The 26066-nt window shown below is 41.4% G+C and overlaps 1 protein-coding gene across 1 annotated transcript in view; it reads left to right on the top strand.

Annotated features, from left to right (window-relative positions):
• Positions 1 to 26066, top strand: part of LOC133253004 (collagen alpha-4(VI) chain-like) — a 119632-nt gene that overhangs the window by 12998 nt on the left and 80568 nt on the right. The window contains 5 exon segments of the mRNA XM_061426121.1: positions 1793 to 2127; positions 3109 to 3187; positions 7635 to 7780; positions 7920 to 8012; positions 11287 to 11340. Coding sequence (XP_061282105.1) covers positions 1793 to 2127; positions 3109 to 3187; positions 7635 to 7780; positions 7920 to 8012; positions 11287 to 11340 — 707 coding nt within the window.

Raw genomic sequence — 26066 nt, 5'->3', positions numbered from 1 at the left:
TCCAAATGTGTTTGTAACCATTAACTTTTCCTCCTTAGTGAAATTTTGTAGATGGTCTTATTATGAATGGGTAGGTGTAGCCAAAGCTGTGGTTTTTCCAGTAGTCATGTACGATGTGAGAGTTGGACTATAAAGAAAGCTGAGTGCCAAAGAGCTGATGCTTTTGAACTGTGGTGTTGGAGAAGACTCTTTAGAGCCCCTTGGACTGCAAGGAGATCCCACCAGTCCATCCTAAAAGAAATCGTTCCTGAATATTCATTGGAAGGACTGCTCTAAAGCTGAAACTCCAATACTTTGGCTACCTGATGTGAAGAACTGACTCATTTGAAAAGACCCTGATCTTGGGAAAGATTGAGGGCAGGAGGAAAATGGGACGAAAGAAGATGAGATGGTTGGATGGGATCACTGACTCAATGGACATGAGTTTGAGTAAACTCTGGGAGTTGGTGATGGACAGGGAGGCCTGGCATGCTGCAGTCCATGGGTTCGCAAAGAGTCAGACGTGACTGAGTGACTGAACTCAACTGAGGTGTAGCCTGAAAGATCAGTGGGCCTTCCAATTCTAGCTACACCCTTCTAGGAGGGCTTAAATATTTTCAGGTAGGACAAACATAAAATTGAGAGTGATAATCAGTCTTGATCTTTTCTAATATGCTTCTCTGAAACAAGGTATCTGCATGGGTGATGAATGAAACTTCCAGGGCAGAAGGGAATAGAACAGCTTGTGCTGAAAGAGACTCAAGGCTGTTTTATATTTTGTCTTCATTCATTTGGGGAACATTTAATGAGCCTCTGTGTTACACACTGGGAAAGTAAGAAGACATAGTCTCTACCATGAGGGAATGTTTGTTCAGAGAGAGAGAAGGTCTTGTAAACTAATAGTGGATATACAGGGGCATTTAATAGCTCAACTCGAGGGCCTGGGGTCATGAATCACAGATGCTTTAGGGAGGGGGCTTTTGAACTTCAACTTGAAGGATATGTATGAGTTAACCAGATTAGAATGATGGGAATGGGGAAGGATACCTCAGGTGGAAGGAATAGGATGTGCAGAGGTTCTTTTGAAACAGGCCTTATATGAAACAGTATATATGTATCAGTTAGTTTTTGCTGGGTAACAAGCCATCCCCCAAAGTAAACAACAAAAATTTGTCAATGAAAATAATCAATAATAAGAATAGAAATCTTTTCTGTTTTGTTTTCTTGTTTTTCCTTTGAGCCAAACTGAGGACTAGCCTGGAAGCCCACTTCCTAGATTACTCTGAGAAACTTCTCCAGAGAAATAGTTTTCAGTATAGTTTTATATTCTGTCAGAACAAAGAACATTAAACAAGTCAGGGTTATATTTCTTCTAAGTTTCAGAAAAAAAGGAACAGTCCAGCAAGTACACAGCAAATCAGCATGGCCTTGGCACTTGGAAAGGGTGTCTAATCATCAAAGGAGAATAAGCTTTGGCATTCCAGGAAGAGAGGCATTTAATCTTTATTTTTAACATGGATGTTCTTTACTTTTGGTTCCTTTTCTCTAATTATTGAAGCTGATGTACAATGTCTGTTTGTTGGCTACAAACAGGCTATTTTAGTTGGATAAAATTCAAGTTAACTCACGTGTAAGCCAGAAAGATTTCCCTATATCTCACACCACATTTCTTTCATCACACCATTATTTCACTTATACTTCTATGGGTTGGTTGGAGATTCTCCTTGCAGGACCAGATTGGTTGATAATCTTCTGGGGTGGGTTGTGCAGTCATAGGTGACTAATTGGATTTCCTTCTCCTCTACCTTCAAAGGATGCAGTGTAGATTTGTCTGTAGGAATTGATCTCTCCACTCCCACGAGGCAAGTTCAGCAGAGGCTTCGAGGATTATTGCAAGAGCTGATGCAGGAGCTGGCTGTGCTTCCCAATATTAGCTGTGACATTACAGGCCAGACCAACGTGATGCTCCGCTACCTGGTTCCCAGCTCAAAGGGCCAGCTCATCTTTGACTCAGGATTTGAAAAGTACAGTGATGAGACCATTCAGAAGTTCTTGATTCACCAGGTTGCCAGGAGCAACAATATGGATGTACATTTTTTGCAGTCCCTGGGAGAGAGTGCTATCCGTATGTCTTCTGCCAATGTGAAGGTAAAAAATGCTAAGAAAATCTGCTTTGGAGCCATTAGGCAGGGTTGGAGGGATAACACTTTTGTGACCGAGGCCAACTAAATCGTTCTTCACTGGAGAGCTTATCCAGAGGAGCTCTGTTCTCTTACTCAGTAAAGACCAAAAAGAGATGTGTTTTCATTCAATCAGCTAATATTTACCAAACCCTGGAGGCTCTGCTGAATGCAAAGATAAAGTCCCTGCCCTCAGGTTGTCCACAGCTAGTGATTCCAGATTCCTTCATGGCACAAATTCATTCCAGACGTCTTGAAAGATACTAGTTCCCATGGTCACTCATTCTCATGTACAGTAAGGCTCATTATTTTTCTAACCATCCCCTTGAACCACCTTTAGTGACAGTTAAAAGCTTCCTAGCAGTTAAACTTCCCTTCCTGGGTCCCCAGAACTGTGCACCTACACGAGTCACAGAAGCAAAAAGGTCCCATATAACATGTACTAGCAAATTACATCCACTAACTTTGAAAGTTACATTGAATTTTTCTTTCAATCCTGTATCCTGTATCCTGTATCCAGTGGGTTTATTTCTTGAAAAATGGAATTCACTTTTTAAGTTAATTTTCTATGGATAGAAGTAGCACGTTTTATTTGTAGAAAATGCGTTAAAATTTGGGGAGTTTTGCATTGATGAAGATGAATATTGTAAAAGTTTTTGGAATATATTTTTAAGTCAATACATTAAGCTGGTTCAAATTCTTCTTTTCTGGGGGCTGGAGAGCATGTAGGGGAGGACATTGCAGTATAAGTGAATGTGTAATAAAGTCACAAATAGACGAATGGGTAAAACCAAAGGGAACATGGCGAAAGGCTGGGTATACCAGAAGACCCAATGAAGAAACATGCAGTTCATAGTATCTGTCTTTTCCATTGCCTTTCCCCAATTCCCTCCCCTCCTCCTCTCTCTCTCCCTGCTTCTGCAACTCCCTCCTCTCTTGTAAACAACAGGTCCTGCTAGTGTTTACAGATGGACTGGATGATGATTTAGAGAAACTGAAGGAAGTATCTGAGCTTCTCCGCAGCAAAGGTAAGTCCGCAGCAAAGGTAAGTGCAGGGCGTTGCCCTGTGGGGCCTTGTTCCCCCAACAGGGCTGACACAGTCTTGCAGATTTCCAGATGCTGACCCCAGGTCGTGGGACCTCAGTGCCCTTGAAGCTGACATGCAGTCTCCCTCTTCATATGAACTGGGGGCTATTCAGGGCTGAGAGACCCTGGACTCCACATCCTCAGTACTTACTAAGGGTCGCTCTGAGTGAGACAGGACTGACCAATTACCAGCCTGGCGTCTGCTTTGGAGGGTCACAGGGGCAGCTCCTGCTTCTTGTGGAGTGGGTGGTCTCTGTTCTTCTAGGCTCTCTGGGAGCCATATGTCTCTTTTCTTCCTAGACTAAAATCATCCTGGGCCTTACTTCTTCTCCTGCCTTTCCTACCGCTGTCTCCCTGACTCTTTCTCTTTAGTCATCTCCAGGGGCTGCTGCACAATATACATGTACATGTCAGTCAGTTCAGTAGCTCGGTCGTGTCCAACTCTTTGCACCCCATGGACTACAGCACGCCAGGCCTCCCTGTCCATCACCAACTCCCAGAGTTTACTCAGACTCAAATCCGTCGAGTCGGTGATGCCATCCAACCATCTCACCTTCTGTCATCCCCTTCTCCTGCCTTCAATCTTTCCCAGCATCAGGGTCTTTTCAAATGAATAGGTTCTTTGCATCAGGTGGCCAAAGTACACATGTATCCGTATACTCTAGATATAGTTGGTTTACATTATCGTATTTATTTCAGGTGCCAAACACAGTGATTTGATATTTTTGTAGATTGCAATCCATTTAGAGTTATTGTAAAATATTGGCTTTATTCCCTGTGCGGTACAATATATTCTTGTAGCCTATTTATTTTATACATGGGAGTTTGTATTTCTTAATCCGCTACCCCTGTCTTGCTGCACTCCACTCCCCACTGGTAACGATGAGTTTGTTCTCTGTATCTATGAGTCTGTTTCTATTTTGTTATATTCACTTGTATGTTTTATTTTTTATGCTCTACATATAAGTTGATAACATAAAGTATTTGTCTTCTGTCTGACTTACTTCACCAAGTACAATACTCTCTAGGTCCATCCATGTTGTTGCAAATGGCAAGGTTTCACTCTTTATGGCTGAGTAATATACCCTTATATATAGAGTTGACCCTTGAACAACCTGGAGGTTAGGGGTGCCAAATGTCCCTGCAGTTGAAAATCCATATATAACTTTATGGTTGGCCTGCTGTATGCACAATTTAATACACAGTTGAATCCATGGATTCAACTAGCCATACATTATTATAGTACATGTATAGCTATACATCATTGTAGTATTATAGTACTTAAGTATTGAAAAAATTTGCATTGTAGGTGGACCCATGCAGTTCAAACCCATGTTACTCAAGAGTCAGCTGTGTATCAGTTCAGTTCAGTCTCTCAGTTGTGTCTGACTCTTTGCGACCCCATGAATCGCAGCACGCCAGGCCTCCCTGTCCATCACCAACTCCCGGAGTTCACTCAGACTCACGTCCATTGAGTCAGTGATGCCATCCAGCCATCTCATCCTCTGTCATCCCCTTCTCCCCCTGACCCCAATCCCTCCCAGCATCAGCTGTGTATAACCACATCTTATTTGTCCATTTATCTATCCATGAATATGTAGGTTGCTTCCATATCTTGGCTATTTGAGTAGTAGCATGAACATTGGGTTGAATTTATCTCTTTGAATTAGTGTCTTTGTTTTCTCTTGATATATACCAAAATGTAGAATTGCTAGATCATATGGTAGTTCTATTTAAGTTTTTCTGAGGAAACTCCACACTGTTTTCCACAGTGGCTGTAACAACTTTCATTCCCACCAACAGTGTAGGAGGATTCCCTTTTCCCCACATCCTCACAACATTTGTTGTTTGTAGACTTTCTGATACTAGCAATTTGACAGGTGTGAGGTCATACCTCGTTGTGGTTTTGATATGTGTTTCTCTGATGATTAGCGATGTGAATATCTTTTCATGTGCCTGTTGGTCATCTTATGTTTTGGGAAATAGTCTATGCAGGTCTTCTGTCCATTTCTTAACTGGGTTGTTTGCTTTTCTGATATTGAATTGTATGAGCTGTTTATAAATTTTGGATATTAACTCTTTATTGGTCCTAACATTTGCAAATATCTTCTCCCAATTCTGTAGGCTGTTTTTTTCATTTTGTTGATGGCTTTTTTCGCTGTTCAGTTCAGTTCAGTTCAGTCGCTCAGTCGTGTCCGACTCTTTGCGACCCCATGAATCACAGCACGCCAGGCCTCCCTGTCCATCACCATCTCCGGGAGTTCACTCAAACTCACGTCCATCAAGTCGGTGATGCCATCCAACCATCTCATCCTCTGTTGTCCCCTTTTCCTCCTGCCCCCAATCCCTCCCAGCATCAGAGTCTTTTCCAATGAGTCAACTCTTCGCATGAGGTGGCCAAAGGACTGGAGTTTCAGCTTTAGCATCATTCCTTCCAAAGAACACCCAGGGCTGATCTCCTTCAGAATGGACTGGTTGGATCTCCTTGCAGTCCAAGGGACTCTCAAGAGTCTTTTCCAACACCACACTTCAAAAGCATGTTAGCTCCTATTTATTTTTGCTTTTGTTTCCTTTGCCTTAGGAGAGAGACCCCAAAAAAATAACACAACAATTTACGTCAAAGAGTGTTCTACTTATGTTTTCTTTTAGGAATTTTATGGTTTCTGATTCTCTATTTAGGTCTTTTATCCATTTTGAGTTTTTTGTATATAGTGTGAGAAAATGTTCAAATTTAGTTCTTTTACATGTTCAGTTTTACCAGTACCACTTACTAAAGAAATTGTCTTTTCTCCATTAGATAGTCTGCCTCTCTCTAGGCTTCCCTGGTGGCTCAGATGGTAAAGCATCTGTCTGCAATGCAGGAGACCTGGGTTCAATCCCTGGGTTGGGAAGATCCCCTGGAGAAGGAAATGGGAACCCACTCTAGTACTCTTGCCTGGAAAATCCCACGGATTAAAAGCCTGGTAGGCTACAGTCCATGGGGTAGGGAACAGTTGGACACGACTGAGCAATCTCTCTTTCTTTCTTTCTTCTCTTGCCATAGATTAATTGACCGTAAGTGTGTGGGATTATTTCTGGGGCCTTTATTCTGTTCTGCTGATCTATGTGTCTGTTTTTGTGCCAGTATGTATCTGTTTCGATGACTGCAACTTGGTAGTATTGTCTGAAATCAGGGAGCATAGTACTTTTAGCTTTGTTCTTTTTTTCTCAAGATTGCTTTGACAAATCAGGGTCTTTTGTCATTCCATATAAAATTTAGGATTATTTGTTCTAGTTATGTGAAAAATGTCATGGGTATCTTAGTAGGTATTGCCTTAAATGGAATATTTCTGTGACAACTTGCTTTCAACTGAATTTAATGCATAGATTGCCACTGGAAGTGTAAAATGTTACAGCTTCTCTGGAAAGGAATTGGGAGTATATAACAAAGGACTGCAAATTCTGCCTATCTGCTAGATCTGCAATTCCATTTCTGGGAATTCATTTTAAGGAATACTTAAGAATATGTATACAACTTTTAACCATAAGATTTTACAGTAGCCTGTTTACAATAGCAAAAAGCTAATGGGCATGTGTGTGGGTCTGTGTATCAATTTGATGTTTAAAATATTAACACTATTATTTGTTCTGAAATTCTATAGTACTTTTTAGTCAAATTTAAAATGTGTTCTTTTCCACATGTTTTCTGTTTTGTGGAAAAATCCAGATGACCAGTTAGTGCTTGCATGGATAGAAGAAGCTAAGTACCATGTGCAACCTTCAAATCTCAGAGGGGCAGAGTTCCCTGAGGCAGGCCCTTAGGTATAAACAGTATCTTTTTGGTGAACAAAAGCAACAGGAAGCAAAGGTTAAAGAAAAAGAAACAGACCTAAAAGTGGAGTCAGAATTGGCTCTTCCCTGCAACAGGACTACCTGCCCTTTGTTGCAAAACTTCTAAATAACCCTGATTCCCCCCTTGCCTGCTTGGAGTAGTTCTCTCCGGGTTACTTGAGATGCTATCTCCTGGGCTTGAAGTTCTAAAAATTCCCACTGAATAAAACATAACTTTTAGGTTGCGAATATGTTTTAAGTTGACAGAAACAAAAAACAGGGGCTACACGAGGGCTCTGAGAGTCCTTTCTGGTTCCTAACTGTTCACCTTTCTAGAGTGAACCTTTCTAGTTCTAGAGTCCTAACTGTTTACCTTTTAGCTGCTGGGATATCAGACCAGTTCTTTAGGAAGGCACGCTGTGAGCTGGCTTTGATTTGAGGAAAAGCAGTTTGAGAAAAAGACAGATGAGGATATAGGAAGGATGGGATGATGATGGGGATCTGGGGATCTGGGGCCAAAACAAGTCAGACTATTTGAAAGACATGCAAGGAAATCGCCCACCTGTTGGTCTTTTGAAGGATTCTCTGGACTCCTGACTATTGGCCTGGAAGGCGTCCATAAATTAGAGGAGCTCCAGGAGCTAGAATTTGGCAGAGGATTTGCGTATAATCAACCTCTGAGCATCACACTGCACAGCCTTCCGAGCATCTTACTGAAGCAACTTGTAAGTTTTCCTTATTTTAAACACCATCCTTTCCTAAAACCTCGAGGGAATTTTGTTTCTTTAGTGTGTAATGTGCCATAGGTTAATACAGCATTGGAAAAAAAAAAAAACCATTATGTGACATGGATTTTGTTTTCAGGACACAATTGTAGAAAGGACATGCTGCAATAGGTATGCAAAGTGCTTTGGAGAGGCCGGGCACAGAGGTGATGGTGGGAGCCCAGGGGGAAAGGTGAGTTCTTGCTGGGTGTGTGTGGGGGAAGGGGAGAGAGGCTTTGTATCCATTACACTCGAGGCCTGTGTTAGGTCTTTAACACACCTTTTCTAACTCTGTCCTTTTAACAGACCTCTTTTACAGGCATAAAATTGGGGCTCAGAGAGGGAACACTGTTTTCCTGAAGTTGCACAGTTACAAAGAGGCATTTTAGGATTTCAACCCCTGTGTCTGCTTGACTCCAAGGCTCATATCCACTATACTGGTGCTGTCTCCTTACATTTATTTGACACTTTCACAGGTTCTACCACCACACAGAAGTTTTCACTTGTCCACAAAATTGTCACTTGTCCAGTATCTGTTTTCTTTGCAGTATTCAAAGCCTCTTCCCCTCTGATCTAATATTCTATTTTATACCAGTAAGCTCTGAGGATAAATACAGTCACTGGTTTACTGGTGGTTGATTTGCCTCTCTCTGTTAATTCTGTAGTTAAGTGATAGGAAAATTACTGCTTACTACTTCTAAGGGAGACTGTCTCATTAGAAATGGTCCTCAGATACCCGGGGCACAAGGTTCCATTCTCACAGGACTAGAGCATCATGATGGGTAGATAATCACAAATTCGCATGGAAGGTTGAATCAAACCCTTAGGTTTTTACATTCTCTTTTCGTAAGTGGTTTTCCACGAGATGGAATGAGCTCTTACTGACTTCTTAGATCAATCTTAATTTTGAACAGTGTACAACTTAGCACTAGATTTTTTTCCCCCTCTTATTATTCTTAAATACAGGACTGGAAGGTCAGAAAATCAAGCTTGGGAACCTCTTGATTATTTTTTTAACAACTCTTTTTGAGACCAAAGATGGAAGTGTCCTGAATTCTTGATTTCTCTGCTCTGTCTGTTAGTGCTTGGATGTATTACTTTCCGGAGAAGGCAATGGCACCCCACTCCAGTACTCTTGCCTGGAAAATCCCACAGACGGAGGAACCTGGTAGGCTGCAGTCCATGGGGTCGCTAAGAGTCGGACACGACTGAGCATCTTCACTTTCACTTTTCACGTTCATGCATTGGAGAAGGAGGTGGCAGCCCACTCCAGTGTTCTTGCCTGGAGAATCCCAGGGACGGGGGAGCCTGGTGGGCTGCTGTCTATGGGGTCGCACAGAGTTGGACACAACTGAAGCGACTTAGCAGCAGCAGCAGTGTAACTTTCATCTTTGTTAATTATAAATAGGCTTTGGCTCTCATATTTTATTTACTGTCTTTTAGACTTAATAAACATCTCTGGCTATAAAATGGTAAGCCAGACTTCCTTGAGAGGAAATAGTTTGTGTGTTTAGAAATCTAAGAAGACTAAAAATAAAAGAGAGACTAAAGGGCTGACATACAGAAATAAACAACCACTTCTCATAAGTTATATGTGCTCTTGTTGTTCAGTTGCCCAGTCGTGTCCGACTCTGCAGCCACATGGACTGCAGCACGCCAGGCTTCCCTGTCCTTCATCATCTCCTGGAGCTTATTCAAACTCATGTCCATTGAGTCAGTGATGCCATCCAACTATCTCATCCTCTGTTGTCCCCTTCTCCTCCCACCTTCAATCTTTCCCAGCATCAGGGTCTTTTCCAATGAGTCAGCTCTTCACATCAGGTGGCCAAAGTATTGGAGCTTCAGCTTCAGCATCAGTTCTTCCAATGAATATTCAGGATTGATTTCCTTTAGGATTCACTGGTTTGATATCCTTGCAGTCCAAGGGACTCTAAAAAGTCTTCTCCAACACCATAGTTCAAAAGCATCAATTCTTTGGCGTTCACTTTCTTTATGGTTCAATACCTTTAAACCTGTGGCAGATTCATTTTGATATATGGCAAAACCAATACAATATTGTAAAGTTAAATAAAATAAAATTAAAAAAAATAAAGAATATGCTAATCACAGAAAAAAAATACCTTTAAACTTAAAACTTTAAACCTTAGAGGCTATAACACCTGTAAATCTTATTGACATTTTGTAAAACCAGTTCAAAGCTCTTTAAAGATTCCCTCAAACATTTAATTTGGACCTATTTTGGCTTGGATTTTCATGATGGAATGGCTTGAAAAGGTGTTTTAGAAAAACAAAAATAGGTTGATGTACCAGGCTGTAAAGACAAGCAGGTATTCAAGTTTTCACTTTCAGTTCAGTTCAGTTTAGTTGCTCAGTCGTGTTCAACTCTTTGCAACCCCATGGAGTGCTGCACACCAGGCTTCCCTGTCCAACACAAACTCCTAGAGCTTACTCAAACTTATGTCCACTGAGTCGCTGATGCCATCCAACTATTTCATCCTCTGTCGTCCCCTCCTCCTCCCACCTTCAATCTTTCCCAGCATCAGGGTCTTTTCCAATGAGTCAGTTCTTCCCATGAGGTGGCCAAAGTATTGGAGTTTCAGCTTCAACATCAGTCCTTCCAAAGAACACCCAGGACTGGTCTCCTTTAGGATGGACTGGTTGGATCTCCTTGCAGTCCAAGGGACTCTCAAAGTCTTCTCCAACACCACAGTTCAAAAGCATCAGTTCTTCAGCGCTCAGCTTTCTTTATAGTCCAACTCTCACATCCATACATGACTACTGGAAAAACTATAGCTTTGACTAGTTGGACCTTTGTTGGCAAAGTAATGTCTATGCTTTTAAATATGCCATCTAGGTTGGTCATAACTTTTCTTCCAAGGAGCAAGCATCTTTTAATTTCATGGCTGCAGTCACCATCTGCAGTGATTTTGGAGCCCCCCAAAATAAAATCTGACACTGTTTCCACTGTTTCCCCATCTATTTCCCATGAAGTGATGGGACCAGATGCCATGATCTTAGTTTTCTGAATATTGAGCTTTAAGCCAACTTTTTCACTCTCTTCTTTCACTTTCAAAGGGTGGTGTCATCTGCATATCTGAGGTTATTGATATTCTCCCGGCAATCTTGATTCCAGCTTGTGCTTCATCCAGCCCAGCGTTTCTCATGATGTACTCTGCATATAAGTTAAACAAGCAGGCGGACAATATAGAGCCTTGACGTGCTCCTCTCCCTATTTGGAACCAGTCTGTTGTTCCATGTCCAGTTCTAGCTGTTTCACTTTAAGACAGGCCAAGAGTATTTGTTTCTATATGTCTCTGTGCATTATGCTTGACATTTAGTAGATTATCAATAAAATGTCAACTCAGTGAGACAAGGGTGTCTATCAGAAACAATGTTTATTTCATGTAGATTTGAGAAATGCAGGATTTGAAGTCCATGTTATTTGTTTTGACTTCTTTTTTCCTCAGGGAGAGAGGGGTTCTGATGGGTTACCTGGTTATCCTGGTGAAGAAGGTAGTCATGTAAGTACTGAATTTTATTTTTCTCCTTAAAAGAATATGGTAAAAGGGGTCAAATATTAGTCATACTTAATTGCACTTAAGTAATAAATTAAAGAGAACCAAAGCCATTCTTATAAAAAGATCACTCAGGTTCTGTCCTGACTGGCTAAAAAGGTGATGGAGTTATAGTTACCACTGATGGTTTGCATATAACCCTGGATGCATGCTAGGGTGAGGAAAAGTTTGCTAACATGTGATGACCATGGATAACAATGTGTATTGTGGACAGAATTGTCAGCTTGGGGACTGGAGTTTACCACATTAGAAGTTAAGACTGAAATAATTTAAAATTATTCATTTTATTTTAAAATAATAAAAATAAACCCATTGCAGAAATGACACATTCCTTTATGAAAAAACCCTATATTTTCCAAAATAAAATACTTTAGTGACCGCGTTGTTTTTTGTAGTTTTAACTGTCTTTAATGTCTAACTTATGAGACAGCAACTGCGCCTCTGTAACTGCTTTTGTACCGAGTCTGTTGTGATGTCGCTTGGTTGTGGACTTCTTAAAAGCTCTGCTATATACTTGGGAGAGAACATGAGTGAAAAAGGAAAGCATAATATTTTAGTGTAGTTGGGAAAACAGTTTTAGCTTTGTGAGTACCCTTTCTCAAAAGGTCTTGGGGACCTGAGGGGTCCCAGGACCAAACTTTTCATACTACAGGCGTACACAGGTATTAATGTTCTAATCGCTCCACCTAGAATAGCATGTCGCTTTATTATTCTAACATTTAGAATGCTTGAACTTGGAAAGTAAGCAGAAAGTAAAGAAAAATGCTGAGGCCTATGTAAGTGGATCTATTTCTTTGATTACGTTTGTGGGAGAATTGCTCAACTTTGCTTTTTATTTTGTCTTGGTAAACATGGTCTCAGATGTTAGAAATACATTCAGAAACGTGAATTGTGAACTTTGTTATTTTACTTAGCAGTAGTGATAATATTACTTCCTGTTTTTATGATGTTTTAAGAGGTCATCTAAGTGTTATTTATTTTTTTTCTGTTTGGCTTGTGGTTCAGTGAGCCTGGTCAAGCTTAAGAGAATAATTTAAGATCTGACGAACCCGTTAGGGCCATTGATACTAATTTCAAATAAATACCGTCTTCAAGCCTGCCTCTGTCTAGGACGGGTGATGATTTTATCCCCATTCTCTAATGTCTTAACACCTTAAAACCAAGACATTTTATAAAGACCCTCTAGTAAAGAGCTAGGAATATAATGTGAGTGGTATGCTGCTGTTGCTGCTGCTGCTAAGTCGCTTAAGTTGTGTCCGTCTCTGTGTGACCCCATAGACGGCAGCCCACCAGGCTCCCCCGTCCCTGGGATTCTCCAGTGGTATACATAGTCTTATATAATTAAAATATTTTAAGTAGCTGCCTTAAAGAAAGCTTTAAAACAAAAACCAGGTGAAGTTAATTTTAGTAACATTTAACTCAATGAACCCTAAGTGTAATCAGCATGTAATTAACATAAAAGTTGAGATAGCTTACCTCTGAAATCCAGTGTGTGTTTTGTACTTAGATCATATCTCAAAGGAACCAGACATGTTTCAAGCAATCAGTAGCCACCATGTGACAGCATAGCTCAGCAGTGCTTGTCTTCTTTCCATTTCTCACTGGAGAGGTGACTTCTAACCATGTAGTTCTCTGAATGGCTTTTAAAGTTGCTTCCCTGCAAAGTAGGTCAGACTGGACTTAAGGTCAGACTTCTGCCTAACAGCAGAAGCACCACTTGCAGGCGGACAGGTTTCAGAATGTGTCCAGAATTTGTAAGTTCATGTTCAAAGTGTACAAGTCTCTCCAAATCCAAGTTCCTACTGCTCATCTCAAGACAGGTCAATCCACTGAGAGACAGGTGTTTGGCCAAGAGACAGCAACTTTTATTTGGAAAGCCAGCAGACTGAGAGAGTGGATTAGTGTCCCACAGAGCCATCTTGCCCAGGTTTGAGTGCCGTTTCTTTTTATGGGCGGAGAGGGGCAAGTGACGAGGTGAAGGAAAAGAGGTGTATACTGTTGCAAGCCAGATTGGATTGGAGGGGTCGTGTTAATTTTTTCTTTCCTGCATCCATTTGTGGGTGGGCCTGGTCAGGATGTTTCCTTTGAGCTAAACAAAGGTATTTTGGCTTAACACAGGAACGGGAGGCAGGGTTAACTGAGACGGGCCATTACGTGTACTTTACGCTCTAGGCAACATCCCTTTGGTGATTAACTTGCAGCAAAAGCCACAGAATGTGAAGGTTATGTTACTGAACCCAAGTCTGTGTGCCCATGCATAGCAAGGCCAGACACTGCATTGAAGTTGGAGCACAGAAAGGTTCATTTCAGGTTAAGCAGGAAGAATGGGCAGATGGTCCCCCCAAACCTGAACTCTCTGAGGGGGTGTGTTTCAGCGAAGTGGTTTAAAAGGCCAGAGAGGGGAGGGTCATCCCAGGTGTGTGATCAGTTCTTGCACAATTCTCTGATTGGCTGATAGTGAGGTAACAGGGCTGTTAGGTTAACAATGTCAATGCTTAGGCACCAGTAGGTCTAGGGGCTACGTGCTCATGAGCATCCAGTAGTTAATTTCTTCCATTTGGTGGTGGTTTTAGCATCTTGAGAACTCGGTAAATATGATCAAATACCATTATCTAGATACTGTAGAGAGGAGCTACAACAGAGGGTATGGGGGAGGGATCCATCCCCAGTAGGGTCCTGCTTGGTTACAATTAAAGTAAAAGAAACCCATCCAAGGTGGAGTCAGATTTGTTCTTCCCTATTACAGGAAGACAAGTAGCCAACTGTTTCATATATCTATTTCCCCCTGCCCCCAACCCCAACAACAACAACAGCAAGAACACCCATGGTGGTACAAAACAGCAGTCACCCTCTGGGATGCTGGGTGGGGAAACTGAAAAAGGAACTGTTTCCTGCTGTTTGCTGGGTTTCTGTGGTCTCTCCCGCTTCCCTCTGCCCCTCGTTCACTTGCTGCCTGTGCTCAAGCCTGGGACTGGAGGACCGATGCTGAGATGGCTTCCTCTCCATCCCTGGAGGGGCTAAGAGGCAGAAGGGCAGGCTGAGGTGGAGTGCCAAGGCTGCAGAGTCTCACAGGGAGGGGCCACACAACAGCCGGGGCTGAAGCTTGCTGGCCACGTTCTGTTGGTTGCGAGGGTGTCACTAAATCCAGACCAGATTCCAGATGGGGTTGGGGGATTAGACTCCTCCTCTTGATGTGGGGGTGAAGGGCCACAGAGCAGAGGAGTGTGGAGGTTTCCTTGTGGCCATCTTTGGAAAATGCAGTCTGCCAGACTCGTGGATGCTGTATATTTTCAAAATTTACCTGTAATGAGGTTTAGGGATTTTGAAGAAAATTAGAGAGACCAAGGGAACATTTCATGCAAAGAGGGGCACAATAAAGGACAGAAGTGGCATGGAGCTAACAAAAGCATATGATATTAAGAAGAGTTATCTTTGAGAAGATAAACAAAATTGACAAACCTTTAGCTAGACTGATCAAGAAAAAAAGAGAGAGGAATCAAATCAACAAGATTAGAAATGAAAAAGGAGGGGTTACAACAGACAATGCAGAAATAAATCATAAGAGACTGTTATGAGCAAGTACATGCCAATAAGATGGACAACCTGGAAGAAATGGACAGATTCTTAGAAGAGTGTAATCTTCCAAGATTGAATCAGGACAAAATAGAAATTATGAAGACGCCATTCACAAGCACTGAAATTGAAACTGTGATAAAAAATCTCCCGAAACACAAAAGCCCAGGACCAGATGGCTTCACAGGCGAATCCTGTCAAACAGTTAGAAAGGCGCTAATGCCTATTCTTCTAAAACTCTTTAAAAAATTGCAGAGGAAGGAACACTTCCAAACTCATTGGCCTCATATCACCTTGATACCAAAACCAGACAAAGACAACACATAAAAAGAAAATTACAGGCCAATATCACTGATGAACATAGATGCAAAAATCCTCAACAAAATTCTCACAACAGAGTTCAACAACACATTAAACAGATCATACACCATGATCAAGTTGGTTTATGCCAGTTATGCAAGGATTCTTCAATATATGCCAAGCAATCAATGTGATACATCATATTAACAAACTGAAAGATAAAAGCCATACGATAGTCTCTATAGATGCAGAAAAAGCCTTTGACAAAATCCAGTACCCATTTATGATAAAAACTCTTAAAAAAATGGGCATAGAAGGAATCTTCCTCAGCATAGTAAAGGCCATATATGTTAAACTCACAGCAAATATTATTCTTAATGGTGAAAAACTGACGCATTCCCTCTAAGATCAGGAATAAGACAAGGATGTCCACTCTCACCACTATTATTCAACATAGTTTTGGAAGTCCTAGCTATGGCAATCAGAGAAGAAAAAGAAATAAAATGTATCCAGGTTGGAAAAGAAGAAGTAAAAATCTCACTGTTGGCAGATGACATGATACTAAACATAAAAACCCTGAAGACAGTATCAGAAAATTGCTAGAGTTAATCAGTGAAGTTAGCAAAGTTGCAGGATACAAAATCAGTACACAGAAACCACTTGCATTCCTATACACTGACAATGAAAAATCAGAAAGAGAAATTAAGGAGTCAATCCCATTCACCATTCCTAGAAGAATAAAATATCTAGAAATAAACCCACCTGAGGAGACAAAAGAGCTGTACACAGAAAACTATAAGACATTGATGAAAGAAATCAAAGATGACACAAACAGATGGAGAGATACTCTATGTTCCTGGGTTGGAAGAATCAATATCATGAAAATGATTATACTACCAAATGCAATCTACATATTCAATGTGATCCCTATCAAATCACCAATGGCATTTTTCACAGAACTAGAATAAAAAAAAAATCTCACAGTTCATATGGAAACACATAAGACCCTGAATACCCAAAGCAATCTTGAGAAAGAAGAGTAGAACTGGAGGAATCAACCTTCCTAACTTCAGACTATACTACAAATCTACAAGATAGAATACTGTCTTAAAAACAGAAATATAGACCATTGGAACAAGATAGAAAGCCCAGAGATAAACCCACATATCTATGGGTACCTTATTTTTGACAGAGGAGGCAAGAATACACAACAGGGCAATGATAGGCTCTTCAATAAGTGGTGCTGGGAAAACTGGACAGCTACATGTAAAAGAATGAAATTAGAACACTTCCTAACACCACACACAAAGATAAACTCAAGATGGATTAAAGACCTAAATTCAAGACCAGAAACTATAAAACTCTTAGAGGAAAACATAGGCAGGACACTCTATGACATAAATCACAGCAAGATTCTCTATGACCCCCCCCCTCCTAGAGAAATGGAAATTAAAAACAAAAATAAACAAGTGGGACCTAATTAAATTTAAAAACTTTTGCACTGCGAAGAAAACTATAAACAAGGTGAAAAGACAACCCTCAGAACGGGAGAAAATAATAGCAAATGAAACAACTGTCAAATGATTAATTTCCAAAATATACAAGCAGTTCACAGAAGTCAATACCGGGAAAAAACAACCCAATCAAAAAGTGGGAAAAAGACCGAAACAGACATTTCTCTGAAGAAGGCCTACAGATGGCTAATAAATGCACAAAAAGATGCTCAACATTGCTTATTATTAGAGCAATGCAAATCAAAATACATTGAGATATCACCTCACACCAGTAAGAATGGCCATTATCAAAAAGTCAACAAACAATAAATGATGAAGAGGGTGTGGAGAAAAGGGAACTTTCTTGCATTGTTGGTGGGAATGAAAACTGCTACAACCTCTATGACTACAACAGTTATTCTGTAACAATGGACTGGTTCCAAACTGGGAAAGGAGTACATCAAGGCTGTATTTTGTCACTGCTTATTTTACTTTTATGCAAAGTACATCACACGAAATGCCGAGCTGGATGAAGTTCAAGCTGGAATCAAGGTTGCTGGGAGAAATATCAAAAACATCATATATGCCACCGTAATGGCAGAGACCAAAGAGGTACTAAAGAGCCACTTGATGAAGATAAGAGGAGAGTGAATAAGCTAGCTTAAAACTCAACATTCAAAAAGTGACAATCATGTCATCCAGTCCCATCACTTCATGGCAAATAGATGGGGAAAAAAATGGAAAGAGTGACTATTTTCTTGGGCTCCAAAATCACTGGGACTAGTGACTGCAGCCATGAAATTAAAAGATGCTTGCTCCTTGAAAGAAAAGCTTTGAAAAACCTAGATAGTGTATTACAAAGCAGAGACATCCCTTTGCTGACTAAGGTCCATAAGATGAACGTCAAAGCTATGTTTTTTCCAGTATTTACTATGGGTGTGAGAGTTGGACCATAAGGAAGCCTGAGCATTGAAGAATTGATGCTTTCAAACTGTGGTGTTGGAGAAGACTCTTGAAAATTCCTTGGATAGCATGGAAATCAAACCAGTCAATCCTAAAAAAAAAATCAACCCTGAATATTCATTGAAAGAACTGATGCTGAAACTCTAATACTTTGGCCACCTGATGTGAAGAACTGACTTATTGGAAAACACCTTGATGCTGGGAAAGATGGAGGGTAGGAGGAGAGGGGGCGATAGATGATGAGATGGTTGGATGGCATCATCTACTCAGTGGACATGAGTTTGAGCAACTTCAGGAGATAGTCAAAGACAGGGAAGCCTGGCATGCTGCAGTCCATGTGGTAGCAAAGAGTTGGACAGGACTGAGTGACTGAACAACCTATAATGAGATGGTGGTTTACTAGGCACAGATCAAGTCTTTGTTTATGTCAAATTAGTCAGATTATCCAAAGTCACAAAAAATACATTACTTCCATAGTAACAAAAACAGGTAACATTTGTTGAGAGCTTCCTACCTGCCAGAGGCACCACACTATACATTGTATATACATTTTTTCTTTTCATTTGCAACATAAGATACTTTTTCTTCTTCTAATTCCATTTTTTCATGTAATAACTTGCACCAGTCCAACATTTGAAAAGCTTTTAGTGATGTAATTCTTTCCATTAAGTCATGACTATAATTGTTAGCTTTAATAAAGCAACTGCTGTGAGCAATAGAACACCAATTTTTAAACAGGATAGAACTAAATTCTGAATGAGAAATTCAGTAAGCCTGAATTTTCTTCTCCAAATAATTTAACATATATGCCCATTTTAAGACAATTCCTATTTTCTCCTGCATTGTACGCAGACGCTTTTCCATCTGAGCCACCAGGGAAGTTGTTATTTTCTTATGAGAACATCCTAAAATTCTTTTGCCCAGTTAGAAAATGTGAACTTATAGATATGTAGGTGAATGAGACCAATGTCTACTTATAATATTTAACTTAGTTACACATAAACATTTTAAAGTCTTTCATTATGTTAAAAAGTATTCTAAATTAGAAATTATGCTTTTTCTCCTTCTCATGTTTTTATCAAACCATTTTATTAAAAATTCTTCCCATATAGTTTCTCTGTCAGTTACTTCAGCATTATTGAAGCCGCTTCTTGGAAGCTTCTCACCTGGCTTTCTAGAGTATATTGTGTTCACTTTTAAGTCTGTTTTTGAAGACTGTCCTTACAAATTTTAGGTTCAGCTGCAAAAACCCTTTGCCTCACTTTTTATTCTAAGAATATTTTTATGGTTTCCACTGTGTAATCACAAATTTATTGTTTGTAAAAGTGACTGTTACAAGTCTTATTTCAAGGGGTGTGCCCGGGTACTTCAGTCATGTTTAACTCCTTGCGACCCTGGGGACTGTAGCCCTCCAGGCTCCTCTGTCCATGGGGATTCTCCAGGCAAGAATACCGGAGTGAGTTGCCATGCCCTCCTCCAGGGGAGCTTCCCATCCCAGGGATTAAACTCTTGTCTCTTATGTCTCTTGCACTGGCAGGCAGGTTCTTTACCACTAGTGCCAGGTTTCATGGTAGCTAACATTTTAAATTGTCATAATCTCTGTTAGAGTTCCTTACCACCCGCCCTTTTTTTCCTTTTTAAACTAATCTGCTGGGTGACCTCCATAAACACCCCATAAATATCTCAAATTAACTCTGACTGGGTGCCAATGCAATGCTGTTCAAAGTAATGTAATGGAGAGAGTCTTCTAAATATGAGAAACTTTGTAAAGACTTTGGAAGATTCAAATTTAGGAATACTCTTTTCTGAGGACTAATTTTGAAAAAAAGAAAAAAAACACACAATCATGTAGTACATCAAGTGGAACTTCAGAAAATAAAAATAGAAGTCATAGGAGTGGGGGGTCTTTTCCTTCACACGTTTCTTTCTAATTTTTAATTGTGGTAAAATACACATAAAATCAACTTTATATCATCACCATTTTTAACCGTTCAGCTTAGTGGTGGTAAGTGCATCCATGTTGTGTGGTCATCCCCACCATCCTTCTCCAGAAAGCTTTCCATTTTGCAAGCTGGAACTCTGTACCTATTAAATGCTAACTCCACAGCTTCTCTCTGCTCAGTTCCTGGCAACCACTATTCTACTCTGTCTCTATGAAGTTGACTACCCTAAGTGCCTCATTAAACAGAATCTTACAGTGTTTTTTGCCGGGGACCAGCCCCGGCTGATCCAGGGTATTCGAAGCGGGGACAGCGTCGGCAACCTATTTATTTAAATATTTTATCAAAGATATAAAGAGTAATAGGATGAGGATAGCTCAGTAGGAAAATTTAGTGGAGAAAAGAGGCTGAGTAGCTTGGTTTACGCCGGAGACCAATAAAACTTCAAGACAAGAAGCTTGCACCACTTACGTAGGCTGTAGGCGTCCTTCAGTTCTCCCGAAGGAGAGGAGACACTGAGGCCTCCCTGGTCGGATCTTAGAAGCCCAGGCATAATTAGCAAGCATGGCGGGTTCCACACTCCAGATGGAGACTCAGCCAGAATTTGAGAGAAAGAGCGACATGGGGAGACCAAGTTTCAGTGAACAAGGCCCGCACTTTATTTTCCAAAGTAGTTTTTATACCTTAAGTTATGCATAGAGGATAATGGGGGAAAGGGTGGAGTCATGCAAGGACAGCAGTTCCTGGTCCTAATCGAAGCCAGGCTTTCATACTTATCATATGCAAAAGTTCAGGTGAATTACATCATCTTCTGGCCAGGAGGCCTGTTAACATTTTAAGAAACTTATCTTTCTCTAAAGGTGATTATTCCAAAGTCAGGCACCAGCCTCCAAAAAAGCACTGGACAAAGCTGCATTCCTATAGGGCAAAGGTGAGGTGGGCTCAATCAAGAAAAGAATTAACTCAAGGGTTCAAGGTTACAAATATTGAGGCTACTACTTACATTTCTATACACCCATTATATCAATCAATACACTGCCAAGGACACAGTAGGTAAGGAGTATGGAGACTTAGCAGCAAACATTGGCCCAATAAGTGAAAAACCCTTCACCAATACAATTTCTAGTCAATCTTTTAACTACTCAAAGGAATCTGTGTTTAGACAGTTTAGAACATCTCCTGCCTCTCCCAGTTGGGAGGCTCTGAACAATCACATGTGGCCGGAAAACCTATTCAGGCAGGCTAGAGGATTTCCAAAGGAGTTTGTAGGTTAAACACGGTCACACCCGGGAATTATTAACTGGAGCTGTAAGCTAACTCTTTTTCAGAGAGAGGTAGTGGGGACAGCCCCCCATAAAGTCAGAGGTGTAGGTGAAAGCACAAAGCAGAAAGTAGGCAGACTCTGGTTTTGGGGGTAGATGCTCGAGAATTTCCAGGGGGACTCCTGAGGCTCGATCCCGCCTTTGCGTATGCCTAGCCTCCTTCCTCATGACCTTTGCCATGGGTGGAGCTTGCTCCCCGCAGTTTTTGTCTTATTTCACCCAGCGTAACTGTTACTGAACGCAAGTCTGTGTGCCCAATGCACAGTGAGGCCCAAACCAAAACCCAGCTTGGAGCAGAGAAAGGTTTATTTCAAGGCCCTCCAAGTAGACAAGTGGATCAGGACCCCCAAATCCTGAACTCCTCAAAGGGTTGAAGGTGTACCTGAACCCACATCTGTCTGAAGCCAGAACCTGTGCTTGTCTTATCTCCTGCTGTCTGTTAGGTATAAAACACCTCATTTGCCTTCTCCATGCAATTTGAGCAGTACTTCCAATGTAGTATTTCATGTATTCATTGCAGCAAGCCTACAAATGATTCAAAGAATCAGTAGAATCAGTATTATCCAGATTCATCATATTTTATCAGGGGAGGAAACTAATTTACAGAGTCATGTACTCACAAAACAAGCAGAATTACTGTTACTGAGTCCAAGCTTATGCTGCTCACCTCTTGACAGGCCCATAAATTGACAGATGAGTTGTTGGGGCGAGGAATAGCAACTTTATTTGGATAGCTGGCAGACAGAGAAGACGGTGGGCTCACGTCCCAAAGAACTGTCTTGCCTGAGTTAGAATTCTGGCTTCTTTTATACTGAAAGGGGTGGGAGTAAAGTCAAACACCTCCAGGTTCCTGTCAGCTTCCAGAGGGGATGTGTTAGCTTATTCCCCCTGTAGTCACCCACAGGTGGGTCTGGTCAGGAGGTTTCCTGTTGAAAGGTTGCAGCTTTGAGCCATGAGCCACACCGGGATTCATGACCTCTGGAGGTGAGGATTTCAATCTAGGGTCAGAGATGAGGCTTGACCACTTGAAACTTGTGTAATAAAGTTTTATTAAAGTGTAAAGGGATAGAGGAAGCTTCTGACATAGACATTAGAAGGGGGCAGAAAGAGTGCCTAGTTTTTAGCAAGGCATTATATATCTGTTAATATATTTGTTATATATCTCAAAACTGAGAGAAACACATCAGGCGCCTCTCTCACAACCTGCATTTTGAGATAGCATTGGCACAAGCTGAGTCATCTCTGGCTGTAGGACAATTGACATGAATCTAAAGAAAGGCAGATTTCCAGGCAAATGCAGCGTTTCATTAACATAGCTTAAGAGAGGCTCTATACAGTCAATAAAAACAAGACCAGGAGCTGACTGTGGCTCAGATCATTAACTCCTTATTGCCAAATTCAGACTTAAATTGAAGAAAGTAGGGAAAACCACTAGACCATTCAGGTATGACCTAAATCAAACCCCTTATGATTATACAGTGGAAGTGAGAAATAGATTTAAGGAACTAGATCTGATAGAGTGCCTGATGAACTATGGAATGAGGTTCGTGACATTGTACAGGAGACAGGGATCAAGACCATCCCCATGGAAAAGAAATGCAAAAAAGCAAAATGGCTGTCTGGGAGGCCTTACAAATAGCTGTGAAAAGAAGAGAAGTGAAAAGCAAAGGAGAAAAGGAAAGATATAAACATCTGAATGCAGAGTTCCAAAGAATAGCAAGGAGAAATAAGAAAGCCTTCCTCAATGATCAATGCAAAGAAATAGAGGAAAACAACAGAATGGGAAAGACTAGAGATGTCTTCAAGAAAATTAGAGATACCAAGGGAATATTTCATGCAAAGATGGGCTCGATAAAGGACAGAAATGGTATGGACCTAACAGAAGCAGAAGATATTAAGAAGAGGTGGCAAGAATACACAGAAGAACTGTACTAAAAAAGATCTTCACGACCCAGATAATCACGATGGTGTGATCACTAACCTAGAGCCAGACATCCTGGAATGTGAAGTCAAGTGGGCCTTAGAAAGCATCACTACGAACAAAGCTAGTGGAGGTGATGGAATTCCAGTTGAGCTATTCCAAATCCTGAAAGATGATGCTGTGAAAGTGCTGCACTCAATATGCCAGCAAATTTGGAAAACTCAGCAGTGGCCACAGGACTGGAAAAGGTCAGTTTTCATTCCAATCCTAAATAAAGGCAATGCCAAAGAATGCTCAAACTACTGCACTATTGCACTCATCTCACATGCTAGTAAAGTAATGCTCAAAATTCTCCAAGCCAGGCTTCAGCAATACGTGAACCGTGAACTTCCTGATGTTCAAGCTGGTTTTAGAAAAGGCAGAGGAACCAGAAATCAAATTGCCAACATCTGCTGGATCATCGGAAAAGCAAGAGAGTTCCAGAAAAACATTTATTTCTGCTTTATTGACTATGCCAAAGCCTTTGACCGTGTGGATCACAATAAACTGTGGAAAATTCTGAAAGAGATGGGAATACCAGACCACCTGACCTGCCTCTTGAGAAATGTGTATGCAGGTCAGGAAGCAACAGTTAGAACTGGACATGGAACAACAAACTGGTTCCAAATAGGAAAAGGAGTATGTCAAGGTTGTATATTGTCACCCTGCTTTATTTAACTTATATGCAGAGTACATCATGAGAAACGCTGGACTAGAAGAAACACAAGCTGGAATCAAGATTTCCGGGAGAAATATCAATAACCTCAGATATGCAGATGACACCACCCTTATGGCAGAAAGTGAAGAGGAACTACAAAGCCTCTTGATGAAAGTGAAAGTGGAGAGTGAAAAAGTTGGCTTAAAGCTCAACATTCAGAAAATGAAGATCAAGGCATCTGGTCCCATCACTTCATGGGAAATAGATGGGGAAACAGTGGAAACAGTGTCAGACTTTATTTTTCTGGGCTCCAAAATCACTGCAGATGGTGACTGCAGCCATGGAATTAAAAGACACTTACTCCTTGGAAGGAAAGTTATGACTAACCTAGATAGCATACTCAAAAGCAGAGACATTACTTTGCCAACAAAGGTTCGTCTAGTCAAGGCTATGGTTTTTCCTGTGGTCATGTATGGATGTGAGAGTTGGACTGTGAAGAAAGCTGAGCGCCGAAGAATTGATGCTTTTGAACTGTGGTGTTGGAGAAGACTCTTGAGAGTCCCTTGGACTGCAAGGAGATCCAACCAGTCCATTCTGAAGGAGATCAGTCCTGGGATTTCTTTGGAGGGAATGATGCTAAAGCTGAAACTCCAGTACTTTGGCCACCTCATGCGAAGAGTTGACTCATTGGAAAAGACTGTGATGCTGGGAGGGATTGGGGGCAGGAGGAGAAAGGGACGACAGAGGATGAGATGGCTGGATGGCATCACTGACTCGATGGACACGAGTCTGAGTGAACTCCGGGAGTTGGTGATGGACAGGGAGGCCTGGAGTGCTGCGATTCATGGGGTCGCAAAGGATCAGACACGACTGAGTGACTGAACTGAACTGAACTGAACTGAAGAGAACATTTCCATGAGTAAGATGTACTGGTTTGTTGAGACATTATCCTTTCAAGCTTTGGGTCTTAGGCAGAGCCTACTTGAAGAAAAGCAGATTCCAAGGCAAATACATAGTTCATTAACATAGCTTAAGAAGAACATTTCCATAAGAAAAACGCATTCGTTAGCTAAAGGTTTGAGAAAAGTTTAGGCGGAACCAGGAATCATCATGACAGCACAGGATTTAAAAGAAACCTCCTTTTAGTTTTGTAGAGAGAAGGGGAAAAAAATCTGACACTTGTGGTTTGTGCAGGAGACACAGGAGACCTGGGTTAGATCCCTGGGTTGGGAAGACCCCTGGAGGAGGAGATGGCAAGCCCACTCCAGTATTCTTGCCTGGGAAATCCCATGGACAGAGGAGCCTGGCGGGGTACAGTCCATGGGATTGCAGAGTCAGACGCGACTGAGCATGCACACACAGGCATGGGAAGGTAGCGTTCCCTGAGAGAGGCCGCTATGCCCAATTTATAGGCGACATCCTTTAGTGATTTACTTGTGTGTATGGGGGTGTGTGTTAAGCCACTTCATTCAGGCCTGACTCTTTGCAGCCTTATGGACTGTAGCCCACCCGCTGGGCTCCTCTGCCCATGGGAGTCTCCAGGCAAGAATGCTAAGTGGGCTGCCTCTCCCTCTTCCAGGGGATCTTGCAGACCCTGGGAAGAACCTGCATCTCTCCTGCCTCCTGAATTGGCAGGCAGGCTCTTTACCACTAGTGCCACCTGGAAAGCCCTGTACTGGTAACAGAATACCAGGTTCCTTCTCTATTACACTAGGGTCCAAACCCAGGTCCTTTCATTTCAGACCCAGAGTACCTCTCATGTTCCCATGTTCCCTTCTACTGTCTGGGCAGTGTTTGTAGGGAAGTTATCTGGCCTCATTAAGTCAAAGTTAGCTGTTCATACGGAGAAGGCAATGGCAACCCACTCCAGTACTCTTGCCTGGAAAATCCCACGGATGGAGGAGCCTCGTGGGCTGCAGTCCATGGGGTCACGAAGAGTCAGACATGACTGAGCTACTTCACTTTCACTTTTCACTTTTCACTTTCATGCATTGGAAAAGGAAATGGCAACCCACTCCAGCATTCTTGCCTGGAGAATCCCAAGGACGGAGGAGCATGGTAGGCTGCTTTCTACGGGGTCGCAAAGAGTCGGACACGACTGAAGCGACTTAGCAGCAGCAGCAGCAGCTGTTCATATTTGCAGACCTTCTTTTGATGAAAGTCTCATGGGATATACACTACTTTTTACTTTACCTTGAATCAGTTCGGCAAAAGGCATGATATTTACCGTCCCCCTTTGCCTCCAGTATTAGATCAAGAGGTCATATTAGTTGGTAGGATTCAGAAAGTCATTCTTCAAGTCTTGATTGGACGATACTGTGTGCCAGGCAGTATGCTTATGGCTGGAAACCCAGAGACAAAGAAATGAGACGTTGTCCTTGTCTCTAAGAACTCATACTACAGCAGGAATATAACACGGAAAACAGATAGTGACACAGTATAGCAGAAACAGCTTCTCAGGAG

The sequence above is a fragment of the Bos javanicus genome, chromosome 1 (genome assembly GCF_032452875.1).
Source record: "Bos javanicus breed banteng chromosome 1, ARS-OSU_banteng_1.0, whole genome shotgun sequence".
Classification (NCBI taxonomy): Eukaryota; Metazoa; Chordata; class Mammalia; order Artiodactyla; family Bovidae; genus Bos; species Bos javanicus.
This window is presented reverse-complemented; position numbering and strand designations above follow the sequence as displayed.